The sequence below is a fragment of the Anabrus simplex genome, chromosome 4 (assembly GCF_040414725.1).
Source record: "Anabrus simplex isolate iqAnaSimp1 chromosome 4, ASM4041472v1, whole genome shotgun sequence".
In the NCBI taxonomy this organism is placed as follows: domain Eukaryota; kingdom Metazoa; phylum Arthropoda; class Insecta; order Orthoptera; family Tettigoniidae; genus Anabrus; species Anabrus simplex.
The window spans coordinates 404,255,291-404,277,435 of NC_090268.1; the positions used below are offsets into that span (position 1 = coordinate 404,255,291).

General features: G+C 38.8%; 1 protein-coding gene across 2 annotated transcripts in view; it reads right to left on the reverse strand.

Moving 5' to 3' along the window:
* The window catches only part of Bdp1 (transcription factor TFIIIB component B'' homolog Bdp1), a 153,105-nt gene that overhangs the window by 123,241 nt on the left and 7,719 nt on the right, over positions 1 to 22,145 (reverse strand). The window contains exons 2-3 of one of the 2 annotated variants that reach the window (XM_067145863.2): positions 18,011 to 19,710; positions 3,047 to 3,253 (exon numbers count right to left, since the gene is read on the reverse strand). In XM_067145863.2, coding sequence (XP_067001964.2) covers positions 3,047 to 3,253; positions 18,011 to 19,698 — 1,895 coding nt within the window. In that variant the 5' untranslated portion in view covers positions 19,699 to 19,710. Of the gene's footprint in view, positions 1 to 3,046; positions 3,254 to 18,010; positions 19,714 to 22,145 lie in introns of both variants that reach the window. The other variant, XM_067145861.2, reaches the window with a different exon arrangement.

Consider the following 22,145-nt stretch of genomic DNA (forward strand, 5'->3'; position numbering starts at 1 on the left):
ACCGGTAACTCAGTTTACGGCGACTCGTGGGTGGATTAAGGGGTTAATGCGACGACACAATCTGTCAGTGCGAAGGAGAACAACACTAAGCCAAAAGTTGCCAGCTGATTACACGGACAAGATTGTAAATTTTCACCGATTTGTCATACGTTTGCGCAAGGAAACTTCGTACTTGCTTTCTCAAATCGGTAATGCCGATCAGACTCCAATCTTTTTTGATATGCCTCGCAACAGCACTATTGCGCTAAAAGGATCACGGAGTGTATTAATGAAAACCAGCGGTAGTGAGAAGTTGCAATGCACGGCAATGCTAGCCATTACAGCTGACGGGAGAAAGTTGCCGCCTTACATCATTTTCAAGAGGAAAACGATGCCTAAGAATATACAGTTTCCCCGTGGAATTCATGTACGAGTGCAACCAAAGGGTTGGATGGACGTAGAACTCCTGCTGGACTGGGTTAAAACTGTGTGGAATAGAAGACCTGGTGCACTACTAAAACAACCAGCTCTGCTTGTTTTAGATAGTTTCCGAGGTCACCTCGTGAACGAAGTGAAGCAAATTCTCACTACAAATAAGACACGACAGATACGGTAGTCATTCCTGGTGGCCTAACATCTGCTTTGCAGCCACTAGACGTATGTGTTAACAAACCCTTTAAAGACCACTTACGTCGATTTTACAACGAGTGGATGATGAGCGGCGATCAGCAATTGACGCCCGCCGGAAATATCAGGCGTCCACCCTTGGACTTGTTATGCTCGTGGGTGAAGAAGTGTTGGGATCTGATACCACCTGAACTAGTCTCCAAGAGCTTCAAAAGGACTGGGATTTCGAATGCACTAGACGGTTCCGAAGATGACGCAGTGTGGCAGGGAGACGAAGAATCTGATACTGGTATTAACAGAGGCGAGGACGGCGCATCAGATAGCGAAACCTGCGATAGCGACACCGAAGATTTGGAATAAATTGCGTACTGGTAAGTCCGCATTTCACAACAAAGCAATAATTTTTTGCAAGTGTAATATTTTAACTTTAATACTCAAATTAATGACAAATTAACTTAATACGTTCATTTTTACTTTCAGGTTGGAAAAACGTTCGCCGAATTGTTGCGAAAAATTATGAATTTTGTTTTAGACTATTTTAATTATTTTGATGTATAAACGCGAGTATTACGTGCATCTTAAATTTGTATCAAATACAATTTAGTTATAAATACATTTTTTGAGTAATACAAATACTGGTATTAAATATTCATCGTATAATGGTCGCACCCTACAATTTTTTTCGAAAATTTTGGTATAAAAAGTGCGACGATTATGCCGTGAAACACGGTAGATATCCAGCTCAACCAATCACGTACAAGTATGGAAAAACGCTACCTGAACCGTATCCTGTAAAAGCGAATACTGTAATCCAATCTGTGCACCCCAATATTTGAAGATATTTTTATTAACAGAAAATTGGCTTTAATCAGCATTTAATGTATAAGAAATTAATCCTACTTAATGACGTTCAGTACTGGTACGCCAAAAATGAATAAGATAATCTTCATGTGCTGTTGGGTAGGCAATCCATTCGTCAGAATTGTAATGTTCTTGCTTACCTTCCCCTCATTTGTAATCAGTTAGTTTCGCCTGTGTGCTGTATAGTGTGCCGCTGTATACAGACATTTTGTGCAAAATACGCGGCGATTAAAACAGGATGAATTTCAATTATATTTTGAAGGAAAAGAATGTTAAATATAAGCAAAAAGGCTACACTTTAATTTGTTATAATGAAAGATCAAAATTCGTTACAACGAAATATTTTAACACACATTAAATAATTGAAAGGGAAGGGCCCTAAAAATAATTTCATTCTTCTGAACATTTCGTTAAACTGGCGTTCATTAAAACGGCATTTTACTGTAATAATAATAATAATAATAATAATAATAATAATAATAATAATAGAACTATAATTAACTATAATGCTAATATTAGATGTATAATAACAAGTTGTTTCAGGTTTTTGTTTGTAAGGATGTTTCAATATTTGGATCAATGGTGAAGAAATGGATCAATTTCTCAAAAAATGTTTAAATGATGTAAAGTACCATTGTTTTTATGTATGTAATAAAGTACTGACAGGGCGAACCACTAAGAGCATTTTGAGTTATATAGTTCAGCTTCTGGTATACGTTGCAAAACTATGGTTCAGCTACGAAGCGGAAGGTTATTTCTCACAAAGAATCTATGTATCCAGCTCTTGCTCACTTTAAAATCACGTGCCACACCAATGACTTGTGCTCTGTCCATAGCTTGCAGTTGACACATCTCCGTACTCACAGTATATCGAAAGTGAAGTTTTTCCTCTACTTGAGGAAGCTTAGTCGACAATCAAAGAATAGCATGCCTATTGCTGTTACTTGAAAGTAATTTGTCCTCCTTTCTCCAGTCTCTAATGCACGATTCTGGAATGTCCTATTTTCTCCCCGCTGCATAAATCGCTAACTCTTCAGCCTCTTCAATAACTCCTAATTTTTCTGAGACACAGCAGGAACACAATCTTTTACCACATATTTGCACATATTTTTCGAACTGTACGTTACCACTGTTATAAACTCAATACATGTGTCCTGGCGCAGCATGTACACACGGAATCAAGAGCAGAAGTTTGCAGGATATACTACGCCATCAAACATTGTAATGTCAGTCGGAACATGACTCAAATTAGTCTCGAGATCAGAAGTTTGCCAGAAGTACTACACCAGTCAAATAACAGCAGTTAGAACATGACCCAAATTAAAGTCTTTATGTATGATATGCACCCCATTTTATTTTTTATTTTTTTATTTTTTTTAAAGGTATAAATGGTACGCGAGCAAATATGGTAGTGTATCTTCAGCTTGCATCATTCCAATCTCAAATATCAATACTCTATTACGCATTAGTGTTTCATTTCATTAACATTCCCCTTCCAATCTAAAATCTATATGGAGTTTTACCAAATAAATCACTCTAAAAAGTAAGGAATAACAGTACAGAGCAACAAAAAGCTCACCTCATTGGATTGGTAGTTGGATTGTAGAATATCAAGTCAAACATAGTGAGCCGGCTCTTTTCTGGTGTACGATTACCAAACTTGGCTTGAAATTGTTGTTTAGCTTCTAACAGTCGTTGGGTGATCTCCAATCTTCGTCTTTGGCGTTTCTCGTAGATCTTTGGAATAGGTCCAACAGTTGTTTGGGAAAACACGGAAGAAGTGTCGCTGAAAAAAACAAAACAGAGGATTCACTATATTACTCTTCAATTTGAATATAATATTACAGGCTGTAACTACTTATTACTACCACTGTTATCACTTGAAACAAATATGCTGAAGAATTTATATTAACAATAAAATGCTCCACATTGTAGTTAACATTTGTATTAATAAAGGAGGAAATTGTCCTTAATTTTTCAAATACCATAAGGAATGTCTCCGTATAGGAGAACAGGAACATCAGAGCTGCAAGAGAAAAGGGGTTAATCTGGAGAGATCAAGAAGAAAGATAGGAGCCTTGGCACAATATCAATATCCACTTCTCCATGGGCCATCCTGGCCTGTGTAGAGATGGTTTTGGTCTTTTGTCACTAGTCTCCCAATTAACATATAACTAGTCCCACTTTCATCAAAGCATAGGTGTCAAATATACAATCCGCAATTTCATTCCAATGGTCAGTGGTAATAAATAAAGTTTCTGTTAAGTCTGGCCCTAATCCATTCAGTTCTTGCTCAATCAATCATAGAAAATAAATATAAATAAATCACACAGTACAATACTTTTCTTTTCACAAGTTCCAGTAATTACTTAGTGCAATACAGGACAACTCTCAGTTCCAACTGCTGATGGACGTGGTGGTGATTTTTGTCTTAAGAGGAAGTAGAACTAGGTAACCATCCTCTCCGAAAAATTAAAATAAAATAAAAAGAACTACTGTATTTATTCAATGGATAATTTGAAAATTATTTTTTTAACAAAACAAACAATATTTTATAAAGCCGACAAGGACACACGCACACACACACACACACACACACACACACACACACACACCAAAAAAGAGCGCAAGTTCCCCGAGTAACAGAACTAAAAAAATGTATATTCTCTTCATTGATTCACTCTCACACATAAAGCGAATGACAAGATCAGCAGCATTCTAATCATTGGCTATAGCTCATTCCATGTTAAGAAACCAGTATTGCTCTTATGACAACAGGGTTGCCATATCAAACAGCTCTGCTCAGCACCATCACGGGAAAATGGCGGCACATAAATTTGTAAAATTCAGTACTTAAGTTCGAGACAAAAAGCGGAAGAAACTAAGCTAAAAATAATTTTGATGAACTAAAGGGGGCGGGGGATTTACAGGGGCTATTTTTGGTTTGTACAGAATCAGAAGTAAACTATGGCATATGAAACACCTCAGCATTGAAGTGTAAGGCAAATTGGGTTAGAAAATAGACAAATAATAAATTTTATGGGCTCGAGGGTTAAGGGTTGCATTTAATTGCATTTAATAAACTTCTCCAGGCAATAAAGGCTAGAAAACCATCACAATGAATAATTACTGTAGATAACTCCACAGTATTAATGCTAAAGAAAAAAACCACACACGTAGCCTTATCGCATAACTCTCACTCAACACAAGACGAGTACACACTGATTTAAAACATAAAAACAAATACTGTAGATGACTTCACTACAGAAGTTGGCTGCCGACGGTTCACAGAGTAAGGGACTAAACGAGGCTTGTACCAGAGCAGCATAGAAGGAAAATGAAAGAAGGCAATGGCTCTTCCCACCATTACGTTTCCTCCCTACAAATGTATTTATGGAAAAGGAAATGTTATGTAGTTATTTTAATAACTCACGGGCATAAATGCCTCATCCTTTTTATCTATCTTTCATAATAGATTACAAAGTACAGTACAATATCCCTTAATCACGAGAAATTATGAGTGTGACAGAGGGGGTGTGTCCACTCCTTGTAGGTCCATAAGAGCAATACAGTTTCCTTAACGTGGAATGAGCTATAGTATGAGTTTGAGTGTCTCCTACAGGCCGAGGTTCCATCTTAGGTCAGAGAGATCAGCACAATCTGTGAGGATATGGACCATGGAGAATTTTGCACCATAAGAACACGCCAAGGGGGAGGGGGGAGGAGGTCCTCCCTGTTTAGGTGGTTAAGAGTGCATAGATCTTCCGTGACGCATCCTCAGACTACACAAAACTTAAGCCTCTCTCCGTGAAGGCTGAAAATAGGACCACCACATGGCGGATATTTTATTAATTGCTTGTTAGGAACTGGGATAGCTAGCCACTCTGATTCCCAGGACACCAAGATGGTTTGACTTAGCTGAGAAGAAATATCTCTAGCAGGTTCTTTCATAGGTCTAGGAGGTAAAAATACCACTTCTTTCGCAGCCTAATCCATAACTTTGCTTCCCGCAATCCCAACACGTCTTGGAAGCCACACAAAGGTGATTCCGATGCCAGCATCGCATAACCTGATTAGGTCATGAATCTGCTGCACCAGTGGGTGTTGCGGGGAAACAGAGACTGCAGATAATGTAATGCGTAGATACACACAAGAAAGTGACCTCTTTCCTTGCTCAGCGCTAACTGCAAAGCTTCTAAGATAGCGAAAAGCTCTGCAGTATACATGCTACAGACACAAGGGAGCAAGATCTTGGTGCTAAACATTATCAGAGGTGAAAGAACAAACATTTTCTCCTAACTTAGATCCATGATACTGAATTCATAATCCAGGATACTGGTGACTGAAGTCCTGGAAATATCTCCAAGGAACAGAATCATTCATATTATCATTTAGACTTTCACGGCCCGTGTAACTATTCATGAGTTCTATTTTTGGGCTTATGCCGTGTAAATAATTATAAAACACACTCAACGTTTCAAAAGGAACCTTGCCTTTCTTCATCAGGAGACCAAAGAGAAGAGAAACGACGTATTGATGGTTGCTAGGAGAAAGCAACAAGGAAGCTACAAATGGTGCCCAAAGATGTAAAGGGGACGCCATTTTAGCCCAATGCTAGAGACAATGAATAGTGGCAGCAGAGCATTACTCTCTAATGGTTCTGATTATAGGTAGCCATGATTCACTGAGGTTGTAACCTGTATCGCGGTTGAAATTATCTGGATGTTTACGTATTTCAACCGCCTCCCTGATAATTCTTGGGCGATATTGCTTTATACGGGCAAGAACATCCACTTCTTGGAACAAGACATCATGACCAGGTGTTAGGGCATGGTCAGCAACAGCTGATTTATCAGGTTGGTTGAGTCTGATACATCTAGTATGTTCTTTGATGCGAGTACACACCGTTCTCGAAGGTTTATATTGGGCAGACTTCGAGAACGGTGTGTACTCGCATCAAAGAACATACTAGATGTATCAGACTCAACCAACCTGATAAATCAGCTGTTGCTGACCATGCCCTAACACCTGGTCATGATGTCTTGTTCCAAGAAGTGGATGTTCTTGCCCGTATAAAGCAATATCGCCCAAGAATTATCAGGGAGGCGGTTGAAATACGTAAACATCCAGATAATTTCAACCGCGATACAGGTTACAACCTCAGTGAATCATGGCTACCTATAATCAGAACCATTAGAGAGTAATGCTCTGCTGCCACTATTCATTGTCTCTAGCATTGGGCTAAAATGGCGTCCCCTTTACATCTTTGGGCACCATTTGTAGCTTCCTTGTTGCTTTCTCCTAGCAACCATCAATACGTCGTTTCTCTTCTCTTTGGTCTCCTGATGAAGAAAGGCAAGGTTCCTTTTGAAACGTTGAGTGTGTTTTATAATTATTTACACGGCATAAGCCCAAAAATAGAACTCATGAATAGAATCATTCATGTTCACCATAGGTCCACAGAGAACATCTGGAAATATATCTACTTGCGGAACTAGCAAGGGAGGCGCTCAGGACAACTACCAATAGCCACATTCAGCTTGCAACACACGCTATCAACACGAATCCCAACCATGTGCCATTCAGCTAGTTGTCATACCTCTGGTGGTATTGGGTATTAAAGAGGCACCAATAGCTTGGATGTTACGGCATTTCACGAATTATCTGCTGTCATCTTAGTCGTAATGTTGGAACTCCCGATTCAGTAAGCAGGCTGGAAACTGGGCTAGTACGGAAAGCTCCGGTTACCTGTCTAACTGAAATATGGTGTATACTATGCTTGTGCTGAATGTTTTAAGGGGCCTAACATCGAAGGCCATCGGCCAAACGTTTCAATGCAGATCCTGATGCTGAATCACAACCCGCACTACCATAGTCTACTGTATATCAGAGAGAACTGTAACCAGGTAAAAACACAGCAGCACCGCATGGTCAGCCCTCCCCTAAGTGCCGCAGAGAAACTTAAGCATGCTAAATCTCTTCATGCAGGCAATCTACAACTGATGGATGTAAGGCTGCCAAATAAGCTTCTTATGAAAACAGAGTCTCAAAAACCTGCAGGTATCTGCCACTGGTAGGACAGGAGCTCTGGTTCAGGACACAGAAGCCAACTGTGGTCTTCACCACTGAAACTCAAAAACCATGTTGTCAGGCCCATCTAATGCCTTGGTTAATAGCTTGCTGTAGCTGTCTCCCAGCACCCACCATCCTTCCGGAGCCGAAATGTAGAACTAAATCATCTACATACAGCGATGGAATGACTGCAGGCCCAGTAGCACCAACTATGCCGTTGATGGATGATTGCAAAGAGAAAGAAGACTGCATATCTGTATATCTACATATTTCAAAAATTCATACAGGCCTACTGTAAATGAACAAGCTTGTAATTTTACATGATTACTGATATAACCATAGTCACAAAAACTCCAGTTTTACAAATAATTCAAATCACAGGAAGTAAATTTCAGTTTTAAAAGATCTAACATGCACTGATGGGATTCAAACAAAAGTGATCAGCAAGCAACAATGTCACTCCAGCTTAACATCAAGTGTAAATGAACAGACTGTAACTATTTCAGGTTAGAGAATGCAACAAGTATGTGGGAACATACATGAAAATAATTCTGGTAATAGGTTCAATAAGGGTTTCTGCTTTGCTATGTAAGTGTGAAAAGTGTATGTCCAGCACACACAGGTTGAAACAATTGTAAGAGGAATCTACAATTAAAAAGTGAGTGATGAAACCTGAAGCAAGAAACTTAAGCCTGTTAAGTATCTTCATGCAGGCAATCTTCAACTGATGGATGTAAGGCTGCCAAATAAGCCTCTTATGAAAGTAGAGTCCCAGAAACCTGTAGGTGTCTGCCACTGGTAGGACACTAACTACAATGAATTTTAACAAAGAAGAGATAAAGACAAAGTTTGGTGTGATAGCTCAGAATGCTGCTGTGGATTACACATCGGCTAAAATAGTGAGAACATGCAACGTGAATGAAGCAAGGTGCGCTATCATGCGGACTAATGTACTCAGCCACTTAGAAAAGCAGAGGAAAATGGCTAATTTGACATTTAATTAGAGGTGGTGTACTCCTAGTTGACAGACTAGTTTAGTAATTACCAGAAAGCAACTGAAAAAATAAAAATCACAGACAAACTTGAAGACTTAGTACACAACCTTAAACAAATTGCAATTAAACCACGTAAAAAACACCAATGGTGGAACAGTGAATGTGATGAAACAGTGGAGAAAAGACATCAGGCATGGCTATTACATCAGTCCCAAAAGACAGAAATATCCTATCAAAAGCTAGTAAAACAGAGAAAAGAAACTACCCAAGTCTTAAGAAGAATAAAAAGACAACATCATAAGGACACCCTGCAGTTAATTGAAGAACAGTTCAGTAAAACTAAATCAAGGGACTACTACAAAACCTTCAGAAAGCAGCTCCAAAAATATGAACCCCCGACCCTACTGATGAAGGATGAAGATGGTAAGCTGGCCCATAACAATAAAGACAATGCAGAAATTCTGGCTAAACATTTCAACAAGCTTTTAAATTGTGAGGAACCTACAGAACTCCTTCATTTGGACACCAACACCCCGATAAAAACATCACCAGAAAACATAAATCCCCCCACAATAAAGGAAGTCTACCAGGCTCTGAATAAATTAAAAAACTACAAAGCGCCAGGAGAAGATCAGACCTTTGCGGAAATCTGGAAATATGCAGGAAACTCAGCAAAAGTTGCCCTCCATCAACAACTTGTCTCTATCTGGATTAAAGAAGAACTACCAGAACACTGGACAACAGCCCTCATTCATCCTCTGCACAAAAAAGGGGACAAAACCGACCCTAATAACTACAGGGGAATCTCTCTCCTAGATATAACATACAAAATATTTTCAATAATTATCCTTAATAGGATAAGTTTACAACTTGAGAAAGAACTAGGAGAATATCAAGGAGGTTTCAGACCCTGGAGGAGCTGTCCTGATCAGATCATGAGTCTTAAGTTGATAATGGACTATAACAGGAGAAGAAACAGAGATATGGTGATAACATTTGTAGATTTCAAGAAAGCTTATGATTGCATCCATAGAGAATCTCTGTTTAAAATTTTAAGACAATTTGGACTACACCCCAAATTAATAAACATGATAAAATTGACTCTCACCAATACCAAGTCAAAAGTGAAGTTTAGGGGTGAAACATCAGAGACATTTGAAATTAAAACTGGACTACGGCAGGGAGATGGGCTCTCACCACTATTATTTAACTGTACTCTAGAAATGGTAATGAGGGAATGGTTTAGAAAATGTCCCCCCAAAATAAAGATTGGCCGAAAAATCAAAACAAATTGCCTGGGTTTTGCTGACGATTTAGCATTACTAGCAGTGGACATAAAAGAAGCAAAAACCCAGATATCAGAACTTCAAAACATTGCAAATAAAATTGGCCTCAAAATATCATTTGAAAAAACAGAAATTATGCCCCAAAAAGCAACACAGCTAAAAGAAGTCACCATAAATGGTAATAAAATCAAAATAGTAACTCAGTTTAAATATCTTGGAGAAGTAATAACACATAACTTAAATGAAAAAATCTCAATCCAAGTAAGAACAAATAGATTAGCTAAAGCACAAAAATTAACATGGGATATCTACAAAAAGAAATGTCTATCAATAAATACAAAAATAAAACACTACAACACAGTTATAAAACCGGAAGCTACATATGCAGCAGAAACTCTCTTTTACCTGAATAAACAATCAAAGACTGACAGACTTCAGAAAATTGAAAGGAGGATTGGAAGAACCTGTATCAACAAAAAATATCAGAAAGATGGACAGTGGCGGTTAATACCTAACATATTCGCGTACAAAGAGCTAGAACCCATTACAGATACTATGCGTAAGAGGAGACTGGGATTCTTTGGACATATCATGAGGATGCAGGACTCGAGACTTCTGAAACAACTAGTACAACACAATCTCGTCTCAAAAAATACCACAACAGGATGTAAATGGATCAGAGAAGTAAGAGAGGATCTGAAGGAAATAGGCCTTACAACAGAAGACACCAAAAATAAGATAAAATTGAATACAAACCTCCGCTTTACCCTTACACAAAACAAACCAACAACACGCACATTTTCAACTGAGGAAAGGGCACGAAGATCGGAGCGTCTGAAGAAGTACTGGGAGGACTGCAAAGCCCGAACAATCCCTTCAAAGAGACCTGAACGACGGACTGACTAAAGTGATCCTATGTGGTCATAAAAGAAGAAGAAGAAGAAGAATTGCAGCAGTAATGCCATCTGGTGAAGAGTACCAGGAGAGAGAGAGAGAGAGAGAGAGCGTACACCTCAACTAACAATAGTCGGAGCAATGTTATTGTTGGTAAGTTTTATGGGCTTAGGACATTGTAGAATGTTTCACATCACATTCTGTTATCTTTCGGCCAGGCAATATTAGAGCATTCAAAGCCTAGGCTTTCAATCACACCCCCTAATGTTAATCATCAAGCACATTTTGCAGCTAATAAAAACAATCAATCACCACCATTGCCAGGAAGTTTATTACTATGACAAATAAATAATACCTCCACGTCAATGATGCTCTCCGTTGATGGGCTTGCTTCATAATAAAAATCTAAATTCATGAATATCTCCATTCTTACAGTTAGTACAGTAAATATGTATCAGCTATAAAATATTAGAAATTGGATTGTCTATATGTTTGGTTATGTACACTTGTTGTATTTAACTAGTATTTTTGAAGATGCTTGGAAACTTGAGAAACTGTGATAATCACAAATATATCTGTTATTATCCCTTTATCACTTAAAAATGCACACAACATAAAAGACTGGTATTACATTTTGCACAACATTTATTATTTACAGTTCCCCAATACATCTAATATTAATGGAGAAATTTAACATTTCCTGCTCCCCTTAGTAAACTGCTGCATCACTGTATACCAAACAAATAATATATAGCCTTGTGCACAATCCAGCAATCCCTGAATTTAAATCAAATTTTGCTAAATTCTGTTCAATTATTTTCCTGTGACGTCATATAAGACAGACTGAGAGATAATGAACAAACTATTTTTGTCTTTTAATTACCTAATCCAGGATAAAAATAAAGTACCATATTCACTCAAATAATCTCTGCATGTGTTTTCTAAAAAGATCACAAAAAATCAGGATGCACAAATTATTCGGAACAAGGCTGGTATAACTTATTGGCCGGCAACAACAGAATCTTCTGTTCGTGTTCCCAGGCACAAAGACTCTCACGTCATCATCGTACACTAAAGGCTAAGCCTTGTCGCTGCAACCATTCCCCTCTCAATCCTGCTGTTCTATTCACTTTCTTGTACTCTTTATATCCCATCAAGTTTCTCACATCCTCAATGTATGTCTTCCTTGGTCTTCCTCTTCCTTTCTTTCTTAGCATTTTTCCTTCAAAGATGTTTACTAGGAAGTCATTATGTCTCAGGATATGACCTACAAGTTTTAACTTCCTTCTTTCCATATCGCCGAGCAGTTAGGAGCGCGCAGCTGTGTGCTCGCATCCGGGAGATAATGGGATCGAATCCCACTGCCTGCAGCCCTGAAGAGAGTTTTCCGTGGTTTCCCATTTTCACACCAGGCAAACGCTGGGGCTGTACCTTAATTAAGGCCATGGCCGCTTTCTTCCTATTCCTAGGCCTTTCCTATCCCATCGTCACCAAAAGACCTATCTGTGTCGATGCGACGTAAAGCAAATAGCAGAAAAAACTTTCCATATCCTTTATTAGTCTTCGTTGCTCACTGACTTCCTCTAGAACATCTTGATTCATCCTTTTTTGAGTCCAGGATGTCCTAGTCATTTTCCGCCAAATCCACATTTCAGTTGCTTCCAATGAATCTCTCTTTTTTTTCAATAGTCCAGTCCTCGCAATATAAAAGAGTACACCCCAGACAGCGTATTTTACAAAAGCCTTGTTTCTAAACTTAAATGGGTATTTGTTAAAAGACTATACAAGAGCCTATACAGGAGAAGAAGCATGGGGAGATATCCGTGAGAGGCTTCGGTTGGAAAATAATTATATTGGTAGAACTGACCACAAGTACAAAATTAGAAGGAATTTTAGCAGAAGCGATTGGGGTAAATTTTCTTTCATTGGGAAGGGCGTGAAGGAGTGGAACAGTTTACCAGGGGTAGTGTTTGATCCTTTTCCAAAATCTGTACAGATATTCAAGAAGAGAATAAACAACAACAGAGATAATAAATTAAATGTTAGAGGGCATTCGACCAGTGCAGGATATTGTAAATAATAAGTGTGTGTGATTAAATTAATTCCATCCCCTGGTCTTAGGAGTTTGGACAGCCCAAGTAGGGGACTGCCTGTAGGGGTGAAGTACAGTGGGGACTTCGAGGGCCCTGGGACTGCTACGGTAGCTGTGAAGGCCCTTCAGGAACTCTGAAAAGTGGTGGCAAAAGGGACTCTGGTTAAGACGCAGCAGGTCGTTATGCTACTTAGGTTCCAAAATGGGTAAAATATAAATATGTAAATAAATTCAGTGTTAATTTTAATCTTATGCCAGTTGTATAGTATTATTAGAAGTAATTTCACATACCGTACTGTATATGAGTTGACTATGTTTGTAAGATATTATAAGTAGAATTTTGTAAACAATATAAATTTATTAAGAATGATGTGTGTGTTTAATAGAAAAAATTATTAGCGTAAATTGTATAATATTGTATTCTAGGAAAATTTTCTTCGTCTCCTGTTAATTTAAAATTTAGTGCTTGACAATAATGTATTTTAGTGTACCATTTGCCACAGAGGTAGACACCTCATTTGCAAATAAAGAGATTTTGATTTGATTTCTTTAATTATGAAAGGCCCGTTTAGCAAGAGCTATTCTTCTTTTAATTTCCTTGGTTTTATTCTTGTTTGGACAATCACAGAAGCTGTCTTTATTGGTTTTTGGAGTTTGCAGTTTACAAGTGAATATTTGTGTGACAAAACAAACGTAACTATGGGTTATTGCTCATAACCAACAAGTGTAAAATTGGAAATAATTGAAAATAACTGAAAGGTAAAAGAGCTGCAGGAAGGAAATACAATGTTAGTGAAAGCTGCATTCACGACTGGCAAAGTAAGAAAACTCAAACTGGAAAACAGTGCTAGATGTAGAACATTTCGCAGCCAAGCAGCAAAGAATCTGAAAGTGGAAGACAAATTGTGAGAGTACATCAAATGCAATTTGGTTATGCAAATTCTACAGAAATGTGGAAGTTAAAAGTATTAGCCATAACAAAGGAAATGAAGAATAAGGACTTCAAAATTATTGGCTGACTAGATACTTTGAAAGGAATTCTCTTTCAGTAAGAAGAAGAATATCTGTCAATGGTGGAAATGTTTGAACTAGTCTCAATAATGTGATTTTGCTGCCACATTCATTAAAGTTATAAACGGAATTTTAATATGAATGTTTTCACACTTTTCATTTTGAAAGAAGCTGATGATGACCTTTCAAGAATAAAACTAGATATTCTATTTTTAGTTAAATACCTTTTTTCACCTAATAAGTTAAATGTTGTCTGCCTCTGTGGTGTAGTGGTTAGCGTAATTAGCTGCCACCCCCGGAGGTTCGGGTTCGATTCCCGGCTCTGCCACGAAATATGAAAAGTGGTACGAGGGCTGGAATCGGGTCCACTCAGCCTCGGGAGGTCAACTAAGTAGAGGTGGGTTCAATTCCCACCTCAGCCATCCTCGAAGTGGTTTTCCATGGTTTCCCACTTCTTCTCCAAGCGAATGCCGGGATGGTACCTAACTTAAGGCCATGGCCGCTTCCTTCCCTCTTCCTTGTCCATCCCTTCCAATCTTCCCATCCCCCCCACAAGGTCCCTGTTCAGCATAGCAGGTGAGGCCGCCTGGGTGCGGTACTGGTACTCCTCCCCAGTTTTATTCCCTGACCCAAAGTCTCATGCTCCAGGACACTGTCCTTGAGGCGGTAGAGGTGGGATACTTCGCCGAGTCCGAGGGAAAAACCAACCCTGGAGGGTAAACAGATTAAGAAAGAAATAAGTATGTTATTTTTTAAATTTTTTTTCGGGTATCTTCTTACAGTCTACACTAAAACAAAATGGCACTGCAATCACAGCGATTCTGCTTTCCCGTGATGTTGCCATCAGCGCTCTTGACTGTTACGTTACCTTGTCACTTAGATCTAGGTTTTATAGTTTCTGAGACATAAGTGTTGATCATACTGTATTGACAGACTGAAAAACTTTGAAGTTATTAAGAAAGTCAAAACTAAAAATAAAATGGTTTCCACTATAACAAACAATATCCATATACCGATATTCGACAACGTCCATCTGGCTGTCGTCTCTACGAAGTCTCCGAAATTCCATGTTAGCACTGATCGTTATCATCGATAACCATCAGTGCCGTAGATGTAGAAGTGCCCTCGTTGACTCAAAGCACAATATCGCGCTCACTCAGACACTTTGTTTTTAAACACATGGCTTGTACTTTCTACAACATTATGCATTACTTTTAGGCACGTGAATCTTACTGCCAGTTTGTTAAGAGGGAAGCCATACTTTTCAGTGACAACTTAGTTAATGTAACTAAAGCTTTTCAGTCTGTCAAAATACTATTATAACACAGGTAACACTATAACATTCCTGTAAAAATATATATATATATATATATATATATATATATACACATTAAACAAAGAATGACATGTTTTGTTCTACAAGAACATTCTCAGATTCTATCAAATTGCCTTAAATCGTGTGTAGGCCCTATATATGTGCAATATTACATAAACTTGTCAATGATTGCAAATTTGTGATGTTATGAACAAGTAAGAGCAAATAATGATTGTAGTAATCCGCTACTGTCCAGATCTTGTTACAGTCTACACTAAAACAAAACGGCACTGCGATCATAGCCATTTTGCTCTCCCATGATGATGCCATCAGCACACGATTGTTATGTTATCTCATGCATAATTATGCCCTCTAAACGATGCTTATGTCACTTAGGTCTAGGTTGTACAGTTTCTAAGATATAGGCATTGATCATGGTGTATCAAAAAGTGTAGCTGCCTCTGTGGATCAGTGGTAGATTGTCGGTCTCCAGATCCCACGATAACGGATTCAAACCCGGCAGAGGTAGTCGGATTTTTGAAGGGCAGAAAAAAGTCCATTCGACACTCCATGTCGTTCGACGTCAGCATGTGTGAAATATCTCTGGTGACACATTTGGTGTTTACCCAACAAAATTCATTAAATCTCAGCCACAGACGCCCACGAGAGTTTTGGTTTACTCGGTCTGCCATCTAGTGGGCCTAGAGTAAAACGGAACATCGAAATTGACGAGCAGTCAGCCAGATGGCATCAAATTGAAATGTCTGCAGACGGTAGCTGAGGCCATACGATTATTATTATTATTATTATTATTATTATTGTTGTACCGGGCGGTACACCACCACGCCGCTAATTTAAAATGTCGCCAATTGAAACTCCTCTGCTGGAGGAAGTCTGAACTTTATCTACGGTATTAATGTTCTACTTTCTCAGAAGATGTCACAACCTGGAAATTTTGGAGTTTTTGAACTGTGTCATTTTCGACGTATTTTGTTTTGCTTGGAGTAAGAAGTGTGAACTTTCTCTTCTAGAGGACACTACTGAAGATCAGCAATAGGGCACCCTAGTGCGGAGTGAAAGAACTGTTTTTTTTGGAGAAATTTTGAATTCATAAGTTTGTTCTTTGTTAAATTTCTTTCAGTCATTGTTTAAGTTGGCTGTATACCCCTCTCTTTCCCCTTGTTTTGTATTTAGCCAATCCCGAATTTCTTTTATTAATTTCTGACCAATCTGATGTATCTTCCCCCAACTTGAATATGTTGCTGTATCCTACCCAATAAAGTGATTGTGGGCGGGTGTTTTCTTCCCTAAAACGCCTCGAACTTTCCGCGAGAGTATATAAACTGCTGATTTTTGGGTCTCTGCGCCACTTCTGTTCCATCTTTCAGTGTGTAAAGTACATAGCAGGGGGCGGGAAGCGCCTCTTTCGTCGGCAGCGGTCAACAACAAGGTAATGGCCGATTAATAACTTCTTTCTTTGCTAGCTCAGCAGTTTAACTCTCGGGGCGGGTCCGAAGTTTTTCCATTATGTAACCTTCCTTAAAATGTAAAGAAACTTGTATCTATTCTATCTTTTAAACTACATATTGGGATAGAGAGTGCTTAACCCTCTCGAGCTCCCACTCATATTGTTTTGAGGTGAACTTATTTTTTTCTCTACCTATTCTTCTTCAACGTAATGTAAATTGTTTCCTTCTTAAGTCACCTCTGTAGCCCTTGTATTAGTGGCCTAGAGCCAAATTAGGTTTTGAAACAAATACATTAGGAGTGCAGATCGCCTCCTCTCAAATTGTTATTTTAGAGGTCATGTAATTACCCTTTTTCATTTAATAGACCTCAGTAGGTTGGGTATGTTACCCCTGTGTCTATGTCCTAAGAGGACAACTTGAAGGTGGAGTTTGGTGTGGCCTTTGAGAGGCTTAAAGTTTGAGAGCGTGTGGCTCTTTCTTGAAAATTAAGTGTTGTATGCCTCGAGGAGGCTTTTCTGTGTAATTTGGAGCAAGTGCTCTTGAACATGAATGGGGTTTTCTGCCCCTCTGGTAAAACTTATTTTGGAGTAAAGTTGGGCTAATTGCCCTAGAAGTGTGAATTCGGGGCTCGAAGCCCAAATACTGTAAATACTGTAATTGCACCTTTTGTTGCCTTGCTACTCTGTACCTGCTGTACTTGTTATTTCTTAATTTTGAAAAGAAAATATAACCTTGTTAAATTTTAAATTAATTTTACTTTCGTAGCTTGAGACCTGTTCACCACCCCGCACCTTCTTTCACGCATAACTACCGCAAAAACACGGTAACAATTATTATTATCATCATCGAAATGTGTAGGCCCTATGTCATTTATACTGCCACCTAAATCTTAAGACCGAAAGAACAGATGTATTCACGTCAATAACACACAATACATGCAATATACAGTCACACAGGGCACACCGAGATTAAAGATGACGCACTACTGAGAGTAAAGAACAACTATCACACAACTGCTACTTCGACTTAACAGCAATTGGAGGTAAGAAACAAGAATGTTTATTCAATATACTGAAACATTTCTCCCTCTGCAATACGATCAGCATTTATCAAGCACCTATGTAAGTAGGTTTTGGCAAGATTCAAAATGCAAATTTTGACTGAAATTCATAAAATATTATGGTTCAAGCATAAAATAATAAAATACAATGCTTTCTATAAATTTGATGGACAAATCGTAAAAGTTGACAGGCATGCAGACCCTCCAAATCTGTCTCAAGTTTCTGGCAGAGAAAGAAATCAAACCTAACTACTGTAGACAGGAAATCACTATGATAATCCTTAGCATATGGGACTGGTAATACGTATGCACAAATGTACAGAGATAAAATAGCATTTGATTTGCTTACCTCTCTACATCCTTTGCAGATTCTACGTCCAAATGAACTGTAGTTACATCCGAGTCTGGAGTCTTTGCATTGTTTTGAGATCGTTCCTCATTCAGAGCTTCAGGTTTCAACGGTAGATTTGGTAGTCGGAGATTTGATTTTTCTCTATTCAATTTCTTTATAAAAGGAGGAGTAATGGTCCTTGAAGATACGAAGCTTCTTCTAGAATCTTCTTCCAAATCACTAGCACTGCACTGTGATCGCGCATCAGCAGGAGTCTGAGGAGTCCGAGCCTGAGGGGTAACAGGCTGAATACTAGCATCTTCTACTGGAACATCTGCCTCTTGAGCTTGAGGGCCAGCCTCTTGCTCAACGTGCACAGCTGTTCCAGTCGGAATCAATCCAGTTACTGTAGGCAAACCTAATTTCGGCACTCTCTCATCACTCTGATCAACTGGAATGTCAGTAATATTCCTACCAACAGAACTATCAACCTTGCTCTTTCCAGAGTTAGTCTTTCCTAAACTCTCACTCTCATTCTTGCCAGATGAAGATTCTTTACTATTCAAACTGTCTAATTCATTCTTAGTGGTGAGAGATGACTTTTCAACAGAACTTTCACTGACTGGAACATCAGTCACAGGTTTGTTTGACTCTACATCTCTGGACCGTCTTCCAGCAGCACTCAGACTGACAGCAGGTTTGAAGCGCTTCCTACCCAGTCTAGCAACACTTGAACTTGTAACACTGACATTACCTTGATCCAATACTGCCTTAATGTCAGTAACATCTGAAGATCCCCCACCAAGTAAACCAGCTTCGACAGATTTATCTCCTGGCTTGAGTTGACCGACTTGTATTCTAGGCTTACCTGTGTCATTAGACGTACTCAAAGTCTCAGCTATTTTAGCAGTGTGTAAGGAATTATCATAAGATGTATCTGCTGCCTTCGGATCACCACTGATTTCAATGTTTCTGCCTTCATCAGAAATATCTGCCGCCCTTGATACACTGTCACTTGTTACAACAATCTCTCTATATGTACTTAAGGTTTCAGTTGTCCTGATATTGTGTGATGAGTCTCCATAAGACACATCTGACACCTTCGGTACATTGACACTAGTTACAACATATTCTTTAGATTTACTCAAGGTTTTGACTGTCCTAGTACCTTGCAATGTGTCTTCATAACACACATCTGCCAACCTGGATGTACTGTCACTTGTTTCCGCATTCTCACAAGAAGTACTAGAGTTTCCAACTGTATTCCGTAAAGAGTCCTCACAAAATGCACCAGGCACCTTGGAGGCACTGTCAGTAACTACAACATTTTCACTAGATGTACTTAGCAGACTCTGGGTATTTCCAACACTTATTGAGCTATCCTCTTGATTCAGAATGGAGTAAGAGCCCAATGCACCACTGCCACTACTAATACTACTGCTACTACTACAGACAGCAGCATCATCCTTATCACCACTCTGCTTTAAATTCACAGTCTTCTCTTGTGTGTCATGAACATTTTGGTTCTGCTTCTCCGATTCAGTCTCGCTTCTCTCAGAAGAAAGAATATTCTCCTTTTCCCCCTGTGATGCTGATAATGTAACATCCTTCTCCACCAATTGCGAACTATCAGATGGAGCTGGTCCTCTTGGGCGACGCATGGGGAGGTTCGCTACGGCTTTAATCCGTTGCCTTCGAGATGCCATTATGGGTCCATTCTACTAAAAAGAAAAACCAATTAATGTTATAAAAAAACAAATTAAAACATACAAATCATCATAAAATATTTTAAAATACCACAAAAATTAATTTTAATACACATGGCATGAATTTAAATGAAAATATCTTAGTTGTTGGATAACATTTTTTGCAATATCTGAACCCATCTCTTTCCAGTTTCTGTTAATTTGTAACTGTTAGGTTCTTCAGTCTACCAAAACTAATTTTCAGTAATACATGTATAAACTACCTGAAAAAGAAAACACATGGTAACAGTATTATACTTGAAAAAGAAATAACTTAATCAAATAGAACGACATGTTTCATTCTTGAAAGAACATCAGATTCTATCAAATCATATTCAAATATTTATTGAAAAAAAAAACGCGCACATGCCGTGCAGAATACCATTACATTACACACACATTACTTTTCTTTGCTATAAGCTACGATGGATTTCTGTCTATTCCTGCATTTTACAATATGGTATCTATCACAGAATTCCAAGCACAACTCACACACACATTCATCATTTGGTTCGTGAAATAATTTGTTACAGCACACCTTGTGGTGGAAACCATGGATCGCCAATCTCGTCACGTGTCGCATATCATGATTAGCTTCCATCCAGGTCCTGTCTTGCATAGCAGATGTTGCATAGAAGTCCTCTGGTATATTGTTTTTCTTCTCATGCAGATCTTGTATAAGCTGTCTGAAGCTGGTACTAGCTTGAAGTATGAGCTCGCATCTCAGATCCTTTATTAAGAAGGTCTCCCTGGTAAGCTCATACACTAGCCTCGATCTTGCATTCTGCGGGACTCCTAAAATTCTCTTCAGGTATCTAGCCTTTACTAGCTCCAATTCTTCCAGCTGTTTGTACGTGAGGTATTCTCCCACTAATTCTAGGCCATACGTCAGAACAGGTAGTATCTTTAACCTAAACAAGTCCATAGCTGTGCTGATCGATAGTTGTGTGATGTTTCTGATTTCACTCATAGCCCTAGTGGCCGCCACTGCTCTAGATCTTATACGTACACTGAAACTCTTTCCCGTTGTTTGAATTGTGATACCTAGATATTTAAAATTGTTAGCCCTCTTAAGTAGTTTGCCATTGCATTTGATGTTCTCTGCTTCAGTGAGTCTTCCTCCTTTCCTAAATACTACTTGGGAAGTGCACAGAAAGAAATTGTTGCCTTCAGGATCGGGAGAACATCGTAGAAGAAAGAATAATACGAGACAGTCCGGCAAGTACCGAAATTCATAGCAGCCAACTATTATAACCATACAGCAAATCGTTTTAAAATCTTTGGGAATTCAGAAGAAGATTTTTCAGCTGATTATGTGGGAGGGAGCCCTAATGAACAGAGATTTTGTTTCTCACAAGATGGGGGACGAAGCTGAACAATGGTTTAAAAGTGCTCTGAAAAGCGTTGAAGACATAGCGGACGCAGGCGGATATATGAAAAAGGAAACGAAGGAACAGCTGCAGGAAGCGGTGAAGATCATTCGTGAGTACTTTCAAACAACTAAACATGCCTCTGAAGATAAGAATAATGTTCAAGAAATAAATGTCAAAGAGGTTATGAATGTAACAACGCAGGTCAGGAGACAAATGATAGTTTCGTAGCGCGACAACTAGCGACATCTCCCGGCCTCACCTATGAACCTCCAAGTAGCAAGCTGGCAATGGAATGGTCTCCGCCAACTGGCAGCAATAGTTTCACAGCAAAACAACTAGCGCCATCTCTCGGCTACAGCAACGACGACATCTCCAAGATACAAAGAGATCAGCAGGCAACTATTAGTGATGAACAAAGACTGACTAAGGGAAATGATGACGAATTGGTGACAATGGTCAGTCACCTGACCTGGCTAGAGATACACAACACCAAACACGAACGGAAGAAGATATAGAAGGAATAATAATAGAAAAGATGAACCAACAGATAAAATACATGGTTGAAAATCTGACATATAATATAAAGATGATGATAAAAGAGGAAATGAAAATAATGGTGACACAAAGACAGGAACCAGCTCAAACACATTGCGTAACAGAGACAAAGGTAACAAGACAAGAGCGCAGGGGCCAGCAAGAACGACCCAACGACGCTGAAATAAATATAATAGAAGAGGAAGAGTGGAAGCGAGCAACAAGACAACCTAGAACACCAGTAAATGAAAAAGTAAACTAGAGAACCAGGATAGGGAGTGGACAACAGCGGTGAGAGGCGGAAACAGACAACGGGAAAACGAGACAGGAAAAGAAGTGAACGGAAGAAAAATGGGAATGAGACAAGGGGAAAGTAAAATAAAGGCAGCAGAACGATATGCCTGGTTATAAGTGGGAAAACTGGACAAAGATACGACGGAGGAAGCTATCATAGAATACTTGAAGGAAAACGGAGTAAAAGGGAAAATATACTGCAACCTG